Consider the following 24,117-nt stretch of genomic DNA (forward strand, 5'->3'; position numbering starts at 1 on the left):
AATGGTTATCTCAATCAAGTTTGAAATATTTTATCCTTTCACCAGTCTTACTTTGTACAATTCTTTGACATTACCACATGCTTCATACTGCATACTAATTAAGAGAAAACGCAGTCTGTCTTCTGTCTAAATAAATTACAGTACTAAGATATTAATACACGGTATACGCATACGATAATGTACACATTATCATCTTGTCGATTCGGTTTAAACGTACAAAAAAAAATATTTCAACTGTTAGTTTCCCGGTCTTTTTTTTTTTTGTCGCATGTACAAACTTAGAGCTGCTTTGACAAAACTGTCAAAAGGTGTCTCTCGCTTTAAAAAAAAAAAGATCAAAATACTCCCTGATAAAGGAAGAGTGCGATTTTACCAGCACAGTAATGAATATTTTCTGATCAGAATTGGACAAGTGTTAGCACAAATATTTAAAATTCAAAATTTGGCTAGTTTTCATAAAAGTTTCAACAGTCGATATCAAAATACTATGGTGAGTAGATGTTATCATGGCCTCACAATTTGATATACTTTATTCATAAAATCTCAAAAACATTTCAGTCTTATTCTTCAAACGTAATTATGCCTCAGCGTAGAAACTTACTACTTGCTTTTGCGAGTGTTTTATCATCTAGGAATAGCATCATGTTTTACACCTTAGATGCGGAACAACTGAGCTTCCGTCACCCCCTCCCCCTCTTTTGTGTGTGTGCACACAATTAGTGTAAAACTGTTCGGTGATGAGTGTTTTGAATAAAAAAGTAGAATCAAGAACCTCTCTAGGGTTCTACACCACTGCTGTTCAAAGGACATGTCCACCTTCATTGACATGTGGATTGAGTGAATGCAGTAATATTAGTAGAACACATCGGTGAGATTTTCAGGTAAATCGGACAATCCGTTCAAAAGTTATGAATTTTTGAAGTTTTTTGCTCAGTCACTGCTGGTTGAGAAGACTACTACAGCGTATGATGCCATGACGATAGAATGATTACCAATGATGCCAGAGCTCCACTAAACATCATAAGCTGTCGAATACTGAACTTCCACGATAAAGGCGTAACGAATACGGCTGTAGGGAATATAGGGAGATGAGGAATGATGCAGATTTATAATGCTGATAATCAGATAATGATGAGGCCGATACGCATGGATCGCTATGCTAAGCTACAGAAAGATGTGTCCAAAAAGTCTTGTTCTCTTATCTATACTGGTGGTGTAGAAATGTGTTTATCTTTCTTATCTGTTCCGTCTGCTTTATAACTTCTGATGTAAACAATTATACTGAACAAAATGAAAAATTTAAATAACAATGGTAATGATAATAACTACATAGGGCCTATAGGATATAACTTAAGGGCAAGGACAAGTTCATTTCCTTACATATTTGTATATATTTTTTCTACATGATGTTACTTGCATGGAATAATATAATTACATTTAAAAGAGAATCCTACAAAAATCCCCCCCCCAAAAAAAACCAACAACAAACAAACAAATTACCTCCTCTTGTTGCTGACATAGGCAATGTTATTCTCCCGTCCTTCTGAGATAGGTAATTCAATTAAGTGCTCGTTAAATCATTATACAAGAAAAGTGAATACATGCTGAGTTTTATTTTCATTTTCTTTAGATCGTTCTACACATGCGACATCACAAGCTGCCGTAGTCTTCTCATGTATCCATGGTAGCACTCGGATCTTTAAAAATGATTTTTAAAACTCATAACTTTTGAGCGAATCGTCCAACTTTTCTCCAACTTTGACTGATGTGTTCTGCTTATAATCCTCAATCCACGTGCATATTGGGGTACTTTTATTAATGGTGCGCTTTGAATTGTTTTCAGGCACTGTGTGGTGGTTTGGTCCTATACGCTACCAACCGGTAATGACAACTCTAATTCATCAATATAAGGATATATAGATATATATATATATATGAAGAGTTTGTTTGCAAAAACTGATAAGTCAATTTTTGAAGATTTTAAAGTACGGTCTCTGTCATAAAGTACAAAATAATACCTTTCAGATGATACATTGGTCACTACATATAAAGGTATATTTTTGAAGTTATGGTCAAAAGAAGCAAAATTTTTCTTATTATTCTCTATATTTTTCTTGACCTTTAATCGCAGATATCTCCATTTGACAAATATGGACTTATCGGTTTTTGCAAACAAACTCTTTATATATATATATATATATATATTATATCTGTGTGTGGGGGGTGTGTGTGTGTATACACACACACACACACACACACACATATATATATATATATATATATATATATATACAGTTAACACAATTATTCATACTCCTGATAAATTATTACTTTCGAGCAGATTTCTTACAAGTGAAGGATGGATTGATGGTGATTTGGTGTTAACTTTTTACTCTTATTCGTCCGCTATAAATTGACATTAATTCCAGTTTCACCTCATTTGCATAACAATATAAATGTTGAGACATAACACCCAATCACTATCACTCCATCAATTACTTGTAAGAAATCTGCTCAAAACTAAAAATTTCCCAGGGGTATGAATAATTTTGTTGTTAACTATATATACATATATATGTAATAGTATGACAACAACAAAGTAGGACAAATCATAGAACGACATGAGGTTCGTAATTCCGAAGATTCGTTATGCATGGACTCTTTTTGTGTTTGTTCATTTTCTGATGAAGGAACCTTCGGAATCACGAACTTTTTTTTTATTTTTGGATTAACGAACCTTCGGAACAGCGAACACAATTTTGTTTTCGGAGTAACAAACCTTTGGAATAGCGTAGAAAATGTTTAAATTAACGAACGTGACCATTATAACATCTAGATTTACGGATTTGTGAGTTTCGGAATAACGAACCTTCGGAATAACTAACCTTATTTGATTTTCGTTTAAACGAACCTTCAGAATAGCGAAAATCTCCCCACATTGATATACGCCTTATTTACAAACGAGTTACAAAATTTAACTCTTTATGAATATATACAAAACAAATTGAAACATTTGAAAAAAAAAATAAAAATGAATTTTTAGGGTATGCTACAAGAAAATAGATTTACTGAGGAACGTTTGCCTGTGCGCAAAATAGAGTTCATGGGATTTACTCAATAAAAGAAATTACGTTCAGTTCTATTTACATGATTTTATTTCCACATAAATAAACAAGTAATTCTTAAAGATGTTTATCCATAATATCCCTTCATGTGTGACACTTTCACTATGTAAGGACATGCCCGGTTGCTGCATTGTACTTTAAATGTTTCCGAAGTCTTTTGTCCTCAATAGCTTGAAATGTAACTTCACAGCAAGGATAGCTTTTGATGTAAAATCAAATATGGTGCAAACAACAAAATAACAGAGACTCCAACTCTCCCGTTTTCGACGGGAGATCTCCCGCCGAAAACCCTTTTTTGCAAAATCTCCCGTTCTCCCGCTTGAGATTTAATTTCTCCCGCCCTGGCTCTGTGTCTCCCGTTGGAAAGGATTTCTTACTTATTGCTATTCTATGTTGACAAAATAAGCCTTAGATAGCACCAGAGAGCATCTAGAACCCTAGGAACTTGGCGCTTCGCACACATCAACTTGGAGTCTCCCGTTTGCTAGGAGTTTCAGGCGGGAGAATCTCCAGATCAGAAGGTACTTTGGGTTGGAGTCTCTGAAATAATAAGCTAATCACATCAAGCAATGTAAGCAGTAAATGAACCTTCCTAAAATATTTCATGATCTATTTTGCTTTTCTATAAGTTGTTGGCGCGTAAAAGGCTACATGCATATTACCAAACAGCTGAAACTTGATCAGACACACTTATTTCTGGGTGATATTCACCAATGATATTGGCGCCGTACCAAAACAATAGATAAGTCCGACGGACACAGATATGACAGTTCCAATACATGAAGTGGATACCTGCAGCTCCAAAGTCAAGTCACTCAAGATGACGCCCATAGACCTTGACTCCACTTACGAAGAATGAATTGACAACAAGGATTATAAGCCATCTCTGTTTACCCCGCGAGCAACAACTGCTTCCTTTGGTGTCGGGGTGTCTTCTGCCACACAGGTCTTGTGGGCTTGTGGGTTTCCTTTCTTACCTGGGATATATCCATACATGGGGAGTAGATATGAAATGAATTTCAGAAATTCCCGCAAACCCAATTATTTACTCAATTCCATTTGTGGTTGCTGTATCTTGCGGGATGTATTGAGCAACTATATGTAATGTACACTCCCCAGATGCCTATGCAATCCTAGCAGCATATATTGTGCAAGGTGTTGTAATGATGACGTATTTACAGCTTCTCCAGACTCACACAAATTTATCTTAGGGAATATCAATCATTGCACGTTGAAGTAAGTTGTGCTACACTTTGAATGGGAAACTCAGATCACAATGTCATTCTATTACCGAAAACTGAATGTCATTGAAGACGAAGTGGAAGAAATCAACGTTTTGAATGAAACAGCGATCAAAATCTGCAGCACTGGTTTAAGCTCACTCACTTGAATAGCAATTCCCCCCCCCCCCCCCCCCCGAAGTTCCGATGATAGGAGTGAGGTAAGTGACATTACAGCAATTACATCCTCTTCTGTGAACAGCTTTATGTGGCAACCAAACGAGTCAAAATATACCCTGATACTAAACCGTGTTTAACAAAAGAGTTAAAACGTTTCTGTGACACAAATATGAAGCAATTCAAAATAAAAACATACAAAGTTTGAATTGCAAAGTAAGTAAAAAAAAAAGGCAGAGCTTACTCTACACTTTTTCCAAAACAGGCAACAATGTATATTTGGAATTGTATACAGAAGATAACCAGCTTTACATCAAAAGTATAATTCCGTTTTTCGTACATACTGTATAACCCATATTAACTAGCAAATGAGCTAAATATATATTTATGTGTGTGTTGTTGTTGTTGTTGTTGTTGTTGTTGTTGTTGTTGTTTTTTTTTTTGGGGGGGGGTCTATTTGAAAATGATTAGTTTGACGACGAATTGTGCCAGCAATTTCACACACTTCACCATGCTGATAGTCTCCAGCACACCAAGGAAAATCAGCGGTAAACTTTAGAAGGTCTCATTTATAGTGGCCTCTTTCTTTAAGCCAGCTTTTCCTCAAGTCACACACTGTTCCACTTTGCAGGAAGACAGCTTGTTAAAGAATTAAATGATTTCAGACTTTTAGAGAAGTGTTTTAAAAGTAATGTTCTGCAACTCCTCGATTAAACAAGGGCAACACACTGCAGTTCTACTATCAATCACCATTTTTTTTTACATTCATTTTTTTTTTTAACGTGACAAAACTCAATCAGATGTCAGGCACTCATTTGGGTACGGTATTCGGATACTTATGTCAGTCTGCCCTTGGAAAATGTTTCAATTCTGAAAATGCTCACGATCCTGCCTTTGTTGGCCTCGTACGACGAGACGGATAATAACAATTCTACTGATTCGTTTGTAAACCAGTGTGATGGGAACAACCTGAAACTGAGAAAAAAATACGACAAAGGAAATGATTATAGATTTTAGGAAGTCCAATCAACAGGTGGTAAGCCCGATAAAAGTTCATGAAGTTGATTGTCCAAGAGTATACTATCAAAGTATGTAAGCACTGTGATAGATAACAAACTGAGCTTGTGGGGGGATGTCATTCAGCTTGTTTCCTGAGGAAACTGAGGTCCTCGCATGTTTTCAATACACTGTATCTTTTATTCATCTGTCATTGAAAGTGCTATGTTATGATAATAATATGACTGTGTTGCATGGTGTAGTAGTCTCAGAAAAGGAGACACCTTCAAGATGAAAAGATTGCCGAAATAGACAAAATGATAAAGACGTAGGCTGGATTAATGCAGAGAAGGTATTCGTAAACAGAAAATGTTGAGGAAATTGAAGAGAATTTCATGTAACCATGATCACCCATTATATTTCTATTTTTAAGGTCAGATAGGACACTCAGGTCCACTCGGTGCAAGACCATCAGTTTCATGATTTCATTTGTGCCATTTCAACGTGAACCATCGATAAGAAATGGTAATTATATTTGTGCCCCCCCCCCCCCCGTACCAGAATATACTTCGGTTTCAGATTTCATAATGACGACTGTCAATATATTGTAATACTTGAGTAATTCCCGAATTGTTTGATTTGGATCAGCATTATTTAATTGGAACGGACTCTTTATCATTGTATGTGCCAATCAAATACTACAAAAGCAAATACCTCGCTCTCATAGTTCATGCTTTTTGGGTCCTATCTATTCTTTGTATGCATAAAAATATCTCAAAACTAGCGTCATGACAAACAAGCTCAAGATCAATCGTGCGAATGCGCTTCCTATATCATGTTGTATAACACTGCTTTATGTTATTTATATTGAGTTTTAGTCCAAAGTGTTCCAACGTCTGACCTATTCCTCATCTGCGTGTTTGTTTGTTTGTTGTATTTCCTTTTTGATGCATGTGTCTCTGTTCAGAGGTATTTTCATGCTTGTTTTCTCTTTCTTTCTTCTTATCAATTCTTGAGAAGACGACTAAAAACGAATGTCACATTTAACAAGATGGGTGTATAGGGCCTACCATTAATACAGAAGCAAACAAAAAGCCAATGGAAACAATTTTGACCTTGCGCAACAAAACCAACAAAAAGTCACCACACATGGATGTTCAGTTAAGGGCAGATTCTGAAAGAACAGGCTTTAAGATTTAAAATGATGTATAATTCAGTACAGCAAGACCTCTCTAACTTGTCTAAATGATGGAAAAAAGGTACACACTATGGGAAAGTGTTTACTGAAAAAGAGGTTTGAAGAGTAGGGTCTATGGACTGTGCTACGTGCAATGAATGGGACAAAAACAGGATGTAAAACTCGGTGATATCGATAATGAAGGGATTCTATCAGGTAAAACTGTTTGTTTTTTTCACATTCATGACACACATTCTATTCTTGACTGATACCAACTTTAAATGCAGTAGCCGTATCCGTTCAAAAGTTATCAGAAGTGAAAGTGAACTGTGTGTAAAGGGTTTTGATGAAAATTACTGATGAAGAAGGATTTCTACGACATGCCTAATGACATGAAAATGGTGTTCTGTAAAAACCGCTTTTGATAAACAACCAGTTCCTATTCATATTATAAACCCTAACTTAAAAAAACCAAAGATGAATAAGATTCTTTCAGAAAGTATAAAAACAAGGCAAGTGCCATAATGTGTCTCGCCCGTTCGCGTACAAGAAATTGTACGCGAATGGAATATAAGAGAAAGAGATAAAACAGATAAAAGGAGATATAAAACGGTAAAAATTTATGGCAAAAAAGAAACGTGCCACAAAAACTTAACATTGGGCCCTTAAAGTTCGCTGACCTCTGGTCTTTCTTACGCCTCTGGCTGCACCATTTCTTAAACCTTGCATTAATTTTCAAATTGTTAAACCACGCCCAGTAACATAAATAACAAATAAATAACGCGCCCAGTAACATTAGTGAAATTGCATAAGAAGAAACACAGGACCAGAACATCGGAACACTGAACATGCAATTACTAAACCCCCCCCCCCAAAAAAAAAGAAGAAAAAAACAGCGACAAAATGATATAAACTCGGCAGGTTTGTTTTATAAATCGTACCTGGATCCATGCTTCTGTAATTGACCTTCCGCAAAACTGTATCAAACACTGCAAACTTTTACGCATCAGGGACAAAGAAGTATAGCTCTAGAATTGGCTTCAGATTGATGGATGACGATGTGTAATGATTCCCGCATTATGTCATTCGAAGGGACTATTAGTTATTTTGTGTTCATCCATGCAGATGTACAATTGCATTTCCCGGATTATTAATATTCAGTGTTTTATCCAGCCTCTTTAATGTGACCCTTGCATCACAAAGCCACCAAATGCTCGTCAAACATTTCAGGGAAGGACAGATTAAGAAAAATCAGTCTTTAACCTTTACATGATACAGTCATAATGCCAATGGACTCTCTCTTATCAGTTCTTATCCCAACTACATGTATAATGTTGAGGTAGTACACTCTGTAGGAATGTGTTTACTTCGGAGACTTTGAAGTACTTGAGTATTCCGTACAGGACAGGGCATTTATGTGCGTAACCTCAGTCAGCAGTCGTCTTTGCAATGCAGGAATTCTCATTAAAAAAACACACATACACACACGCGCGCGCACACACACATATACACACACAAACACGCACGCACAAACACGTACACTCAGAAACAAACCTGAAACAAACATGGGAAGGAAATTGGTCATTACAGATACTAGTCTTTGTCTCACACATACACACAGAAGACACAAAAACGCCAACTCAGAATTTCATTATCATTTTAAGGTAACATTCTGGAAGAAACAAACCACCTTGCATAGCCTTTACATGATTATTAACCCCCCTCAAAACAGGATACTTAGTATTACATATCCACGAAGCCATCTGTCACTTTTCAGAAAAGGATCCGTTGACGTCAGGATTGTGTGTGTGTGTGTGTATGGAACTAAAAGAAAATTCAAATCTCCATGGTAACCACTGTGAAACGATTATCATAGTAACCTGACACTTTTATGCTATTATTAGCAATTAATGCAGAAATCATGTCAATTCATTATAGGATAATACATCATATTGACTGGAAAGTGTATGTATAGTTTCATACACATATTTACATATAGCATGCATTGGTTATGTGAGGTAATCATTAATAGTTCATATTCACGTTCTTCTTCTTTTTTTTTCCTTTTTTTGGCAGGGAGTTCATCAAAAATAATAATTGCTCTGTTCTGTAATATGTTAAAACAAAAACTTTACCTTTTGACTTTTACACTTCGGCAAAGGAAATCTACAAACAAGCATACACACCAAAAAGAAAAACAACAACTACAAAAAAACGTCCTCAAAATTTAAATGCAACCTTTCCTTGTCTGTTATGTCGACAATCCTAGCTTGATATTATCATTATCATAATTGTTATTACCAATACTACTACTACTAATTATAATGATAACAATAATGATAATATTACTATTATTATTGTTATTATTATTATTATTATTATTGTTATCATTATTGTTTATGTTATAATCATTTCAAATGACAGAACTTATGCATTTATGATGAATCAGATAAAATACGAAAATGTAAGCATGCATACCCCATAGAGTAGGCATTTTCTGTATTTTTTTTTTCAAATGTGAACGATATTATACACTTAGCACTAAGATGTTAAAAGTGTACAGCCATATCAGAAGTAACAGTTATTATGGTATGCTGTACATTGGATATGAAAAGTGAAATATCTTATCACACGTTGTGCATAGATATACAGATATAGGTTAGGTTCAGGCTTAAACAAGGAAAGCTATGAAATGCTGGGGCAATAAGATGATGTAATATGTTATATATTTGGTTAGCCATATTAAATGGTCTATCAATAATTATAACAATAAGAACACACCCAACAATTGCTGACACATCATTCAATTGAGTATTCTAAAATACAAAAAAGTTGATAAAGCAAAGAACTTGTTAAGAATGGAGTGTTGTGAATGCATATCAGAGGTATTTCAGTATACACATCAAACAAACTAAAACGCATTTGCCACCAAGTCTATCTCTGATAATATTTATGAATTATACTAGTTCTTCCTTATCCATCTTACTTCTTAAAGGATGAGAATACTCCAGTATGAAAATATATACCTCTTTTTTTTTTGTTCCAAAAGTAGAAGCGAATTAGTCGGGCTCAGCTGGGCTATCTTCACTCGCCAATTATAGCCATAATATAGATGGCTTAGCTTGTCAAAAGGCTAAGAGTACCCATTGCACGCGTAGGCAAACGTATGAATTTTCCTTTCAAATTACAAAGTGAATTTTGCGAGCTATTATATATTTCTTTCTCAACAATTTCTTGTGGATAGTCTCGCCCTCTACAGTAATAAAAAAAGTATTGACTATCATGCTACTGTTTTGGTTCGAAAGATATCCATGTAAAATTTGATGTTTGCTTTAATATATGTTTCCCCGTCAATTTTATACTTTTGTAGTTCAAATTTATGTCTCAAGCATTACATTTTACTTATTTCACGCTCGCAGCATGCATTGAATCTGCTTTTAAATTTCCAATCCTGTCATTCAAATTCACCATCCGAGCATTCACTTGTTTACTTAGCGTCATTCAAACTCCAGATAGGAGCATGCATTTCAGCAATGAGCATTCAAATCAATTTCAAGCCGGCGGCGGAACCTCATTGGTTATTTATATTCGTGAAAAGGCGGTCAAGCTCCAAATAAGTGCATTTAGTTTAAATGAATCATTTCATAACGTGAGCTAGGGGTTTACATGTATCTTTGTTTCTTTTTCGTTAGTTTTGAATAAAATGACTCAATACAGTTGCTTTGGCTACGGCCTATATCTGTTCATTCTCACGTTTAAGCTCATTCAGGTACAATGGCAGCTCAACGTGCTCAGCGCTACAGGCGCATTTCAATCGAGGATAGGGGAAAGTTGATCGACGCCTTCGAGAACGACAATCAGGACTACATGGCCCTGGCAGACACGCTTGGAATAATCCAAGCAACGGCCAGGTCGACAGTATATAGCAACCTATTTGAGAGATGGTCAACCTGATAAGCTACCAAGGGGAGGTGACAGACATCACAAAATAGACGATGAGATCAGAAAACGTCTGCAGCATGCCTTAATCCCCTGATGACACTATAACAGCTGAAAGCAGACCTCGAAGCTTCTTTGAGAAACAGAGAAACTGCCCGTGAACACAAGCCCCATAGCCAGATCCCTACGTGGAGTGCTCATCACCGTTGAAGTTCACAGAAGATATTCCCGATAAATTCTCTCCGAGTACTGGAGTAATGGACCTGCGCCTGAATACGCGCAGTGGTTCATGGAACAAGGAGTTGTGGCTCACTGTGTGTACATCGATGAGACGGGCTACAGCATCACTGGACGAAGAGATCGTTTGGCAGAGCACCGTGTGGCGTTCCAGTAAGAAGGGTTGTGCATAGGCAGTGTGGGAAAACCGCAACATAACTTTCGCTGTATCTGCGGAGATCGGCCTCGTTTTTATTCAGTATCATAGGAAACGGTGACAAGGGATACGTTCGAGGCCTTTCTTGCCCAAACAGCTCGTCAATACGAGCAGGTATTTCCACCGGATGATTCCATCTTTCTGAGCTATGACAACTCGCGTCCGCACGTCACGGCACAGCTCCCTAAAGGTACCAACCCACGGATCCAGCTCAGGTTCCTGCCACCGCATTCGCCCTTTCTGAAACCAACCGAAATGCCTAATTCGACATTTAAGGCTGCACTCAAGAGAGTTCTTTCTCATCCAGAATGGCCACGTCGGATCAGGGACCGGGAAGCAGCTCAGCAAGCAGGGATTAACCTACAGCAATGGAGGTGTGAACTCATCCAGCAGGTTGGGAGAATGGAAGTCGACGTCATTACCCAAGATAAATGTGCACAGTGGTACCGCCACGCTCAAGTCTACATGCCGCGATGTCTCGCTCGACAAGAGATCAAAGGTTGAAAGATCAGCTCCTTCAATGTTTTGGGGGCTTTGTGGCTAACTGAAGTGTGGGCCCTATTTATCTTCGTAGGAGGGTTTCAACTTAAAAGACAAAAGTAGGATATTGACCGGGAAAACCTATATTTATCATTTGATTATTTTGTCATTTGCATTTCAAATAATTTCTGTTAAAACTTACCATGAAGGAAATACAGAAAAATATCGGCAACCAAACATTACAGTAAAAAAAAAAAACACACACAACACAACACAACAGAGATAGCGCACAGTGCACAACATCATCCCTTTGTATAATAATCGTGTGGGATCAGAGAAGGGATGGTAAAGTTTCTGAGTACTTGTAAGTCAAATAATCAACATGAATCCTGCTGATCTCAGGAAAATATAGAAAACACGCACCCAACATTTTTTTTTTCGTAATACGAACTGTCGCAAAATGAAGAGTTAGAGCTGAGTAATAGTATGAAAAAGTAGTATGACGCGAAAAGGCGAAATCTGGAACAAATATCCAAGCATGTTCCATGCTCCGAACAGACCCAATGATACTGGGAATCACGGATTAGTCATTTCCCTCTCCAACCATGGACCTCAGGCGTTGGATCTCGGCTGTGTAAAATGAGGGAAGACAGGATGGAGTTTAGTTACATTGTGCAACTGCTGCAAAATATCTATCATTGGGCATATATTGGCGAAAGAAAGTAAAGACTTGAAAGGTTATCACTCCTTTTTCATTTTGTTTATTTATTCATTCCTTTGTTTAGTTTTCTTTCTGAGACCAAAAACTAAAAGGCAAAGAGGAGACAAGTTTATGAAAAGTCAGATGTTAACGAGCATTAAGCCGTTCTATGTGCGAACTGTAATAGTTACAGACCTATTTCGATGCAATATGATAGAGAAAGGGAATGAAACATAAAAACAGTAACTAAGCAGAAATAGAAAATACGACAGGGGCACATTAAACAGGCCTCCTTGGGGCAAGAAATGTGTAAACGTCATTGCCATGAATCGCCAGGCTCCTACAGCACGCCCCAGCTATGTCAAAATGTCAAAGTCAATTAAAATATAACACCGAAGCATTCAGGAGTATGTGTGTGTGTGTATGTGTGTGTGTGTGTGTGTGTGTGTGTGTGTGTGTGTGTGTGTGTGTGTGTCGTATGTGCACATATCATTCTGACTGGTTTGCTGGTTGTTGTTTTTCTGGCATAAGATAATGGGAATGAGTTGGAACGAAACATGAGAAATGTATGATGTGTTTTGTACCGTGTGCATATGCATCATCTAGTCAATGGAGTTGGACCATGCAGTAACGGTAAATGTGCATGAAGCCATGGGCATTCCATGACTATGATTTCTGCAAGATGAATGGTGAGTGGAACAGAACTATTGAAATTAAAGTGTGATCACACTTCACATTATCATATATTTTACCTGCATTTGCTCGAAGTTGCGGCAACATTTTGTCGTTGAAGTAACATTTCTTCGGCTTGGGATGACCAAAGCGGTTCTCGAAGGACAACGAGATGTCTTTGTAAGCCATTTTCTCCTTGTTGAATTTCGGCCAAGGTGGGTACAAAGAGCCAACCTCATCGTTGTCATCTACTGACGAGAGATTGGGATTTCTGGGACGAAAACAAAAGAGAAAAATGAACGTCCGTCTGTATATATATCATTGAATGAAACAACATATCCCCGTTATTTTTATGGCTCTGATTTCATATCCCTCATGTGCAACTACTGATGAGATCAAATAGAAAGAAAAATACAAACTAGAATTTGTGCGTAAGATTAACTTACATCTTGAATTCGTGTACAAATAGGGCCATCAGTCCTGTCGTCATTAAGCTGACATCTTGTGATTTATGAAATACACTGTAATACCTAATGTCAAGCTGTAACAATATTTTATACATTATAATCTCAACTTACTGCGTCTTTGCAAAGTTGGACCAGTATTTCATGATCTGCAATGATATGCGTGCCTCCTCGCTGGTGAATTTTGTTTCGCCAACTCGGAGGCTGTCGTCGTCGCAAGACACTGTGAGGGCCGAACCCATCACGAACGGGATATCTTCTGCGTGAGTCGCACCCACCCACGTGACGTCCCTGCCCCAGAAGGAAATTGAGGGGACATGGGACATGACGTATATGTAGACTGCGTTTCCTCTTGCGGAAAGGTACTCCGCTATGTCGAAGGCTGGACAAGCGAAAAAACTGTCCCCGAACTGCTCGGCTACCATGTCGAAGTAGTCGCGGTTGGGATCGCTCAGCTGTGGAAACAAAATCGTAACTTGAAATATTTATCTTCATACTCTTTACCATACGCCTAAAGAAGAAACACAAACATGACTATACGACTCTTCACCCTGATATTACTGACCAAAGGGCGAAAAAGAGGTATTGTCTGCAGCTATCATGTTTTTAATGTTTCATTATCTCATACGTCAGTGTAAAAAAGAAAGAGAAACGTATCATGGCCCTAATAGTAATTATCATACCAGAAAAGTAGCTGATGTGCAGTGAGATAGTTCTAACATAAAGACCTAGAATATGCTTAAAAGAAACACCCGCGAATTCAGTAGCAGAATGATATTCTTCTTCATTTGACTCAACACTTTGTAGGTTTTTTTTAATGATGGATAGAGCGATAGATGTAGAGAAAGTTTTCTTTTTCTTTCTTTCTTTTTGGCACGCCTGTATAAAAAAAAAATGATTTAGTTTAATTACTTCATCAGCTGTTGAATAGACGAATGTGATCGCGTCAAGCACTTGGTGGTCTATGCCACCTTCGTCCATGAAGAATAGGTTATCACTGAGGAAGCGCTCCATGACCGTCCTGTTCATCACTGGTTTATGGTGTCCCTCTAAGCCTCGAAGTTGTGGCAGCATAAACACGGTCCCGTCGTCGCTGAGGTAGCCGATCATTGTGTTGACACGGTTGAACTCGCCATCAGCAGCCATGTCCAAAGGATTTCGTGGAATGAATTGGCCGTCGACCACAGGGCGAGACATGATTTTTGACGCGAAATCTATATCCTATCAGGGATATGAGAGCAAAAATATTGCAACAGAAGAGGAGAGAATGACACTTTTTGTACTTACCAAAATACCTCCATGATTTCTCAATTAACATGTTTAAATTCATGTCTTTACTTCATAAGTGGCCATAAGCAAAACAGTAATTGTAAATATTTGAAAATGATTTATCGCATTTATTTGTCAATAATTTTGTTGAAAGATGATGTTTTTAACAATACATTTGATAAATTGATTTACCAAGATTTCTTTTTTCTTTTTCTTTTTCTTTTTTTTTTTGGGGGGGGGGGGGGGCTTGGGAGGTGATTGCGAGAGGGCAGGGATCTTCTCCAATTTTCTCTACCTAATAATAGAATGTATAACTTTAAATTAAGAATTTATTTATCAAAATGCGGATTAAAATATAACCAGTGGATAAACATACACGCCCATGTATACAGTTTGTTTTGTTGTCACAAATTACTTTTCAAGGCTCAAGAAAAATAGTAAGGGAAAAGAAATTACTCGCACGAAAAGAATATCAACACATTAGTACACATTTTCATTATGATAACAATCATAATGATAATGATAATAATAATGATAATAATAATAATCATCATCATCATCATCATCATCATCATAATGACAATGATAATAATGATAATAATAATAATAATAATAATAATAATAATGATAATAATAATAATAATAATAATGATAATGATATTAGTCATAATAATAACACATTTAACTTTTACTGCCCACAGGCCCTCTGTAGAGTGCATAAGGGACATGAATCCAGAGCCAAAATAAGACAAAAGCAAAAAGTTGTTTACATTTTTTTTTTAAAGGTGTAACATGTCATAAACATTTTGATGTCCTTATGAAGGCTTTTTCCAAGTTTGGGGCAGGCGTAAGTAAAAGACCTTAAGTTTGTCCCCATGATATGATATATTATCATCATTATTATCATTAGATTTATTATCATTCCAATCATAACAATTGTTATTATGATTATCATAATTTGTATCATTACTATTTTATAATGGCATAAGCAAGCGTTAATAAGTAATGTTTTCCTTTAAGGGCGTCCACTACACACGCTTATACTCTTTTAGGGACCGATGTACAAAAGTCACAAATGCATTAAAGACCAGGTAGCGTGGAGATACCATTGCTTAAGAAGCCTGGCCCGCTGGTCAAATATATATTATATAATATATCATATACAGCCTCTTTTTCTGTCATTTTTTTTTCTGAATTCCTTGTAAATAGTCAGAAGACCAATGAATCTCTCACGTAGTCGGTCCTAACCGATAGAGCATACGCTTCGATGCGCATACGCTGACGGGCGCTATTCGTGGACAGCGAGTAAAGATGGATTCAGACAGGCCACTCATGTCTTGCTACGCTACCGTGTCTTTAAAACAGTAGAATAAACATAATACTATAATTCATCGAGTAGCAAGTTTTTTTTTTCCTCCTCCTTTGTCTGGTGCCACAGCAAATGCCATCCTATTCTTACTCGTGCGAGAAAGTCGACGATCTCTTCCACCGATTTGCTGTTGAGACATTCCAGCAGCTCCTCACTTGTTACCGCGTCGCAGTTTAGCGCCTCGCCCAGGGTAAACGCCTTCTCTCTCGCCTCTTCTCTAGTCCTCGTAGACCATTCAGAAGCCGATCCGCTCTGTCCATTCCAGCATAATGAATAAGAACAAGAGGATAAGTGTGTGAAAATGCGGACGAAAGAGTGACTGAAACGCCGACACAATGTTGTTCAATACTTTCCGGGAAAAGAACGTTTTGGAGCAACTATGATGGTCTCTTTGAAATGAGAGAGAAAATGTCTTCTCCCCCCGTTAAAAAAAAGATAATTCTTTTGTAAAAGTGTATGATCACCTTGCTCAAACGTCTCTGACCATTATGTCACATTGATTTTGGTAAGTTAATGTAAAAGTAAATGCTATGAGACCTTGATAAGTTGATAAGTTGGTGTGAGGTCAACCAGGTAATCCATATTAGATTAATTACTTAATAGTTTTTGAATATATTATGTATATTATATATATCATATATATTCTATATAAGGCTTAGAATCAAGACATTACTTGCATGATAGCGCCTGAAAAGAGACCAGCATTCATAGGAGATAACACTTGGAGGTTGACACTCGCCCCTCCGGCACTCATTCCGAAGATAGTCACCCGAGCGGGATCGCCACCGAAGGCTGAAGAAAAGGAAAGAAAAAAAAATTGAAGTTGTTCCTATTTTGCACGCCAAAGCTAGTCTCCGACATCACTACAAGTCATTCACTATCACTACATGCATTTGAAAACCTGAATATAAGAACGACCCAAGTCCAATTTTTGGCCAAATTCAGTTTGACATGGGAAATTGTAGCTTATGCATGGACTCATCTTGTGTATGAATGATAAATCCTTATTACCCCCGGAAGTGCCTGAAATGAATGAGTTAAATCTTATATCAATGTTAGAATGAATGACTTGGGTCATTCTTACATTCATATTATAGCGCCTTCTATCATCCTTCTCTTATCTCTATAGCAAAATATCATGTATATGAACGACCCAAGTCCATCACACAAAATGGCCTCTCCACAATTAATGTAAATGTTAAATGTCATAATAATGTATGTTCTAATTTGTATATACAATGTTGCCTTCCCATCACAGTTAAAAAGAACATTTTTGGAAAAATAAAAAAGATATGAAGTTTTCTAAAGTTTACTCGAAATGGTCTTCCATGGACTTGGGTCGTTCTTATATTCATATACTCATTTCTTTAAAGGTGTAAACTGCACTAACAAAATAAGTCATTTATAACCTCCTTTTTCATAACAAGTATTTTACTTAACAAGCATTGCTTTCAGACAATGATCAATGAAAATGATTGCTTGAACGATATGAAGACTTGAAATGTGGGACGGAAGATAGAGCACTAGTCTATGTCTGGCAAAGCCATTACGGAGGATGTAAAACATGATTATACATATTCGCACATTACAAATATGAATGAAACACACGTTTGATTGCATCACCTTGAAACAGCCCTGCTATGATGGAAAAACATACATACACACACACACACACACACATACACACACACACACAGTTGCGTAACAAGTACTTGTAGATTTAAAGACTGTTATTGATTGAATAGTTTTCTTTTATATATTGCATTATTTTGCAGTATTTTGTTCTTGTCATTGTAATGAAGTCTGTTTTTTTTTTTCACTAGAAAACAAATTTCCCATTCTTAGTTAGGCCTAATTGTTTGAATCAACCATTCACCCAGCAATACTTCGGTTTGGATGCACCGAAGTGAACATGTCGAATTCTCATGTTAAAGAAAACAATAATTGTTAATAAGATGATAATAACGGGTCAAAGATAACGACCCCTCTTGATTCGCCCCAGGTGACTAGCAATAGTCAGCAAAAGGTATCAACCAGGCACATTATGACATTTGCTTGAATGAGTACAAAGTATGAAAATAAAACATCTCAATTACATTTTACTCCTAATTCATTAATTTAATATTAATGTTACTACTAATACTCTATTCTTGACCCTGCTGTTATGCATTAAAGATGAAGACAAGTGTAAATTGGGATATGTTTATCTATTCTTGTCTGTTTGCAGGCGAAATGGCTGAACGTTAGGATATTGTACCTGCGATATTTTCCTGAACCCATATGAGCGCTTGCCTCTGATCAAGCAGCCCAAGATTACCAGGGATAACGTCGTCTCCTAAAGACAAAACAACAGGAAACAAAGTATCTGTCAGAATTATTATCATTATCATTGTTAAAGATATTACCAAAAAAGAGAGAAAATATTGCAAAACGGTATATTAGAGAGAGAGAGGGAGAGAGAGAGAGAAAGAGAGAGAAAGAAACAACATAATGTATGATATAGTATATAAAACCATATATGTTTTTATATATTTATATATATATATATATATAGATAGATATAGATAGATAGATATGAAATGTTGCGAATTCACGTATTGGCTCCAATATAACGAAGAATCAAGAAATACACTAGTAATACATTATTTTACCAATAAAGAATGAGTTTATTGTATTCAAATTTTCGGTGGCCTCCACCTTCTTCAGGAGTCTCGACGGGAAATGACGGTACCAAAACACAAATTGAACGTGAATAGAATCGAGCACTCTCATAGCAACCACGTCTGTATATGAGTGCGAGCTCTTCGTGTTCAATTTGTGTTTTGGTACCGTCATTCCCCGTCGAGACTCCTGAAGAAGGTGGAGGCCACCGAAAATTTGAGAACAATAAACTCATTCTTTATTGGCAAAAGAATGCATTACTAGTTTATTTCTTGATTCTTCGTTTATAATATATATATATATATATATATATATATATATATATATATATATATACATACATATATATATATATATAATATGTATATATATACATATATATATATATATATATATATATATATATATATTTATTAATTTTCACCTCCATCAAAATGAACAAAGAAATTATGTACATTGCATATACACGGGATATTTGCGATACAGAACAAAATTTGAAAAGGTACATAAGAAAAGGTACATTAGTTGTATATATAGGTTTGAATAAATAGAATTGTTGTTGTAATATATGCTTGCTAATGGTATTCCTGAGACGTTTGACACACACATGCATGACATCTATAATCAACCTTACTCCAGTGAAATTGAAACACCAAGTTGTACAGTATGTCAACATGAGTATGTTAAACGTTCACCGAGTTGGTCAGAATCCCGTCTATCGTAGTCTGGTTTCTAAACCCTTTGTCACCTGTACTCCTTTTACAAAATCCGTCCTCCGCGGCGACGAAGTTGCTTCCTTTGCCGAACGTGTGCAGGACTATCAAGCTGAACCTGCTACTTCTTTTGTCGTTAGAGGGCGTTAATATTTTCGGGAAGGAAATCAGTACGAGCAGACGGTCTGGAAGCCAGACTACTAACAACTTAAGTCTACCGAGACCCTGACAATAAAAAAATCACTTATCCTTCTGGGTCAGAGATGCTGCCAAATATACCGAGTACACCTGCTGCAATTGGTATTCAGAATGGTAAATGTTTAGAGTAAAATCTGTTCTCTCTTTTTGCCGCTTAGTTGGCTTTGTTTAGAGCGTAGTTAATTGAATTTATTTAACTAATATTAGATTTCCTTTTGAAATTACATCCACACTGTAGATGTAATCTTATGTCACGCGGGTTCCCTTGTTTTCCGACTCGACCCAACGCATGACATGAAAAACAGCTGCGTTATCCGGCTATCGAGTGGTTTCGTGTTTTCATGTTTGCATTATGTGTGTGAATGAGGTGGTTTTGTGTTTGCATGTACCTTTATGATAATATTATGCGCTAGGACGTAACAGTTTGACATACAATGTTGCATGTTATTATTGGTTGCCGTTCTTTTCACAAACCTTTCTTGAAAAGAAAAGATACTATCTGCTATTATTTCATATGTTTGTGTATTTCCTTCTTTTTTTACTGGAATGAAAATTTCTATAATCTTTGGAATTTGGAATAAAAAGTACAGAGTGAACAAAGTGTGTATAATGTGCTTCCAAACGAACACAAATACAGTATTCTTGGTCTCTTTCTGTATCCTTTCACTACCCTCCTAATTTGAAAAGCTTCGAAACGTCGAAACCAATCTCAACCCACCTGTTGTCAGGAAACCGTAGATGCTAAGTCGATAGTTTAACGTTACAACGATGACATCGTTAATGGCAGCCAGTGGTGTCGGCAACATTGCCGGGATGGACCCGCCTCCAATCTGGAAACCCCCTCCGTGGATCCAGACCATCACCGCTGCCGATCTCGGCTGGAGGAAGGAGGACGAAGGAGCTCATATTATTGGCTAAATAGGCAGTCTTGCTGGATATTCTTCTGTATCTGTGTAAACAGTAAATCTATACAGTATTATATCACACATGGTTAAGTTAAGAGCCCATGGTCCCATTTCATTAAAGATGTTAGGTTAGCAACTCTACCTGGATTGGCAACTTCCAATAGCAACATCTGATCAGAAAACTGCATAGATGCCAAGTTCATTCTTTTTTAATGAGTGAGATTTTCATGACTCAGCATCTCGGCGCGCCCACATGTGCGTGAGCGAGGGAGCGAAGCGACTGATCGAGGGGGGGGGGGGGGGTATGGGAGTGGGTGTCCGCCCTCCCAAGGTAGGGAGATTTTTCAATTTTTAGCTCTTAATGGTGCAAGCTGGTGCGTACGTAACTATTTTTTACTTATTTTGGAAGACAAAAGGGAAATATGCCTTCAATCGCATCTCTCACTTTAATCCTTTAAGCTATGCTCCCAATGTGTGAGAAAAATGGGTGTCATGCCCGAGATCGTGAGACAGACCCTAAATGCTTGAGTCTCACTCACAATGCGTGAGACTTGGTAGCTCTGAAACTGGGTTCTCGTCGTTACTATGACAAGTGCTATTACAGCAATGGTTGCTATCGTATCAAATTCATTTGAAATGGGTCCCAGTTTCTCCGTCTCTCTTTCTAACGGAAATCACTCTTATTGGCTGGAATATATCGTTCTAGTTGTCAGCTTGTTAAGTAATTTATAACTCATTCGACCTGTCTGATCATTTTTGTCCTTACGCAAGTGATTCACATTGAAAACTGTCTCTGATGCCTAGTGAGATGATTATCTTTTGTTCTTTTTGTAACTTTTTCATTGTCTCCGTCTAGTTACAGTTCCATAACATGAAGACATAATGGCTTCAGCGATAATAATTTATACTTTACAGCCAAATCTATACGTCATATCAAGATTGCGCCTTCTGGGTAAATGTTTGTTTTATTATCATAAAACTAACATGATGATGAAAATAATAAGGTTATCATTCTCGTGGCGCAACTGGATTAAACGTCAAAATAATTCCTCTTCGTGCATATTCAGTTAGATTACTTAATAAACAATGTTGTCAATATTTACCTGTTACATGGAAATGAAAGCATAGTGAATGTATCCTGTTTAATGTGCATGTTTAAAGGTAGAAGTTTGTCTTTACCTATCAATTCATGTATAATTTTCTTTATAGAGTGTCTTGTAAAGATTGCACTTCATAAGTCAATGGTCTCACTTATCTGAGCGTTCGATTGTACTGATGAAATCGGCACATAACGTGGTTATAGTGTCTGTATGTTACTCTCACATATTCTGCAAGCCTTTGGAGAAAGAAAGAAATAGAGAGAGAGAGAGAGAGAGAGAGAGAGAGAAGGAGAGAGAAAAGTCATGGCGGTACGCAGAAATATGTGGCGGGGTGGGGGAGAAATATTCAAAATTTAGTGGGAACACGCAATCGAAGGAGAGTAGCGGAGTGGGGGGGGGGGGTGGATGATAGCAGAAGATACCCCTAACTTAGAGGGAGCTTTTACGTTGATTTTCTAGAACTCAAATTCAGGGATTTAATCAACAGAATCTGGGCATATTTGGAAAAGTCTAAATTAAAAAGTAAGAAAAAAATAAATGTAATATTCAAAGACAATGTGAAAGAGAAATTGTTGTATCTGTCACCTCTAACCCCTCCCCTCCACCTCCCCCTATTACCCCCCCCCCCCCCCATGATTAATGTACTAACTCTCAGGAGACTGACGGAAGGGCAAGGGTGTTGGAGAGGTTCGTTTCTTCTCTAGACACGCAAACCACTTGTGTGCATATAAGATCACGATTCATCCAAATGTGATATCCGACATTGTTGATTTACCCAAAGTCGAGTCTTTGTTTCATTATGTCTGCGGATGACATCACTGTTCTAACTCATTGTAAGAACCACCATACCTTCATTCAGATGTTGAAATGAGAATTTCTGATTAAAGCGCCTTTGCATACATGCAGTTTATATTGGAGCACATTCCTTTTATTCTTAAATGACACACTCCAATATTAATCCTCAAAATGATAATGCTATGGTGATTTACGTATGTGCATTATCATTAGACGAAGGGATGACACTGTTTAAGAAGTACATGACTGTGTACATGTATATCAATTGATATTCGTTTCAGCAGAAGTTATTTTATAGCTATATAGGAACAGGAATATGGGTAGAATAAAACATTATTTCTATCCACTCTCTCACACACACATACAATCCTTCATGTTGTAAAGCAAATAAGTGAATCTTGAGAACTTTATGCACGGACCTCACAAGATGGACTTGACAATGTACCCCCTATCTGCACCAATTCACGACTAAAACCTTTAAAAAGTATATACAAGTCAATGATGAAGGATATTTATGTCAATTAGTAATCATATTGATTTCGCATAAACGTAGCGTCGTTTCTACAACTAAATTAGAAATTAGACAAAACTTCAAAGATCTTTGAAGCACAATCATATTTTGTAACAAAATCAAATAAGGTCATTCGTAATACCCCCTCCCCTTGCACTTGCACCTTTATGACCCTTGTGTGTGAAGCCCCGCGGATAATTTTTCTCGATTTTTTTTTTCGTTAAGAAATGAATGTCACCTCAAACATCACTTGATTATGATTATTGCGACTGCCTATATACCAAGGGATATCACGAAAGAGATAATGCAACAATTGGTTGAATATTTCGTATCTAAAGGATTTATTGAATATGGCCCCCCCCAAAAAAAAAAAAACTTTTTTGTTGTTTTACAGTTCGATCGTTACTGTTTTTATATTGCATTCTTGAAAAGAAAAAGGGCCTAGCAATGGATTTAAAGTAAAATGGAAATGGAAATGAAAAAACAAATACCTGAGGCTGTGGCACATAGATATTAAGGACGAGGCAATCTTCCGTCTGTGGGAGACCAAACTGCACATCCATGATAGGTAGAATTGTTTGTACGCAAAATACGTCGGTTCTGGTAGCATCAAAGTCCCCTTCAATGACTTTCGCTACAGGGCGTTTGAAACGCCGCTCATCAATGGGTGCCTCTGCATAAGGTATCCCAGTGAACGCTGCCACTTCTTCGCTGAAATCAGGTAGGTGATGAGACCTGACATCGATGTATTTCCCCCGAAAGGTGGCCTTACCAGCCTGCACAATCGGCTGCCGGTCTTCACCGACACTCGCCGAAGAAAGACGATGCAGGCAGACGAAGAATGTAATTGCAACAGCAAAAGAATGGATCCGTGTGGCAGCCATTTTGGTATAACTAGAATAAGCTTGTTTCCCAGGTCTCAGCGTAGTATTGCAAAATTGCCTGGGAACGTATTATGACTTTAGGTGACTACACGTGAAGGGTCATGAGAGATCAACATTTGAATGTATCTAGAGATGATGTGGGGCCAAAGGTCTTGCACGGAGGATTGCTCGTATCCAATACGTTTGACATAAAAGCCCCCCCCCCCCGCCACCTTCCTGAAATTCTTTCAACTGTTCACCCTTCAACGTGCAATTCCATACTGATCAAAATGACGGACAAGATTAAACAAACAGGAAATGACAGACTTAACAAGAAATTTTAATATCGT

The 24,117-nt window shown here is 37.2% G+C and overlaps 1 protein-coding gene across 1 annotated transcript; it reads right to left on the reverse strand.

The window, feature by feature from the left end:
* Nucleotides 1–13,493: 13,493 nt before the first annotated feature.
* Nucleotides 13,494–23,865, reverse strand: LOC139728001 (cholinesterase 1-like). The gene is made up of 7 exons (XM_071638968.1): nt 23,396–23,865; nt 20,312–20,471; nt 18,279–18,356; nt 16,695–16,813; nt 16,112–16,273; nt 14,296–14,604; nt 13,494–13,838 (listed from the first exon to the last, which is right to left on the reverse strand). The coding sequence occupies exons 1-7, from the start codon at nt 23,786–23,788 to the stop codon at nt 13,494–13,496; spliced, it is 1,566 nt and encodes a 521-aa protein (XP_071495069.1). The 5' UTR covers nt 23,789–23,865.
* Between the last annotated feature and the right edge of the window lie 252 nt (nt 23,866–24,117).

The sequence above is a fragment of the Diadema antillarum genome, unplaced genomic scaffold (genome assembly GCF_040938485.1).
Source record: "Diadema antillarum isolate AM-2024a unplaced genomic scaffold, OU_Dant_1.0 seq00000161_RagTag, whole genome shotgun sequence".
Taxonomy (NCBI): domain Eukaryota; kingdom Metazoa; phylum Echinodermata; class Echinoidea; order Diadematoida; family Diadematidae; genus Diadema; species Diadema antillarum.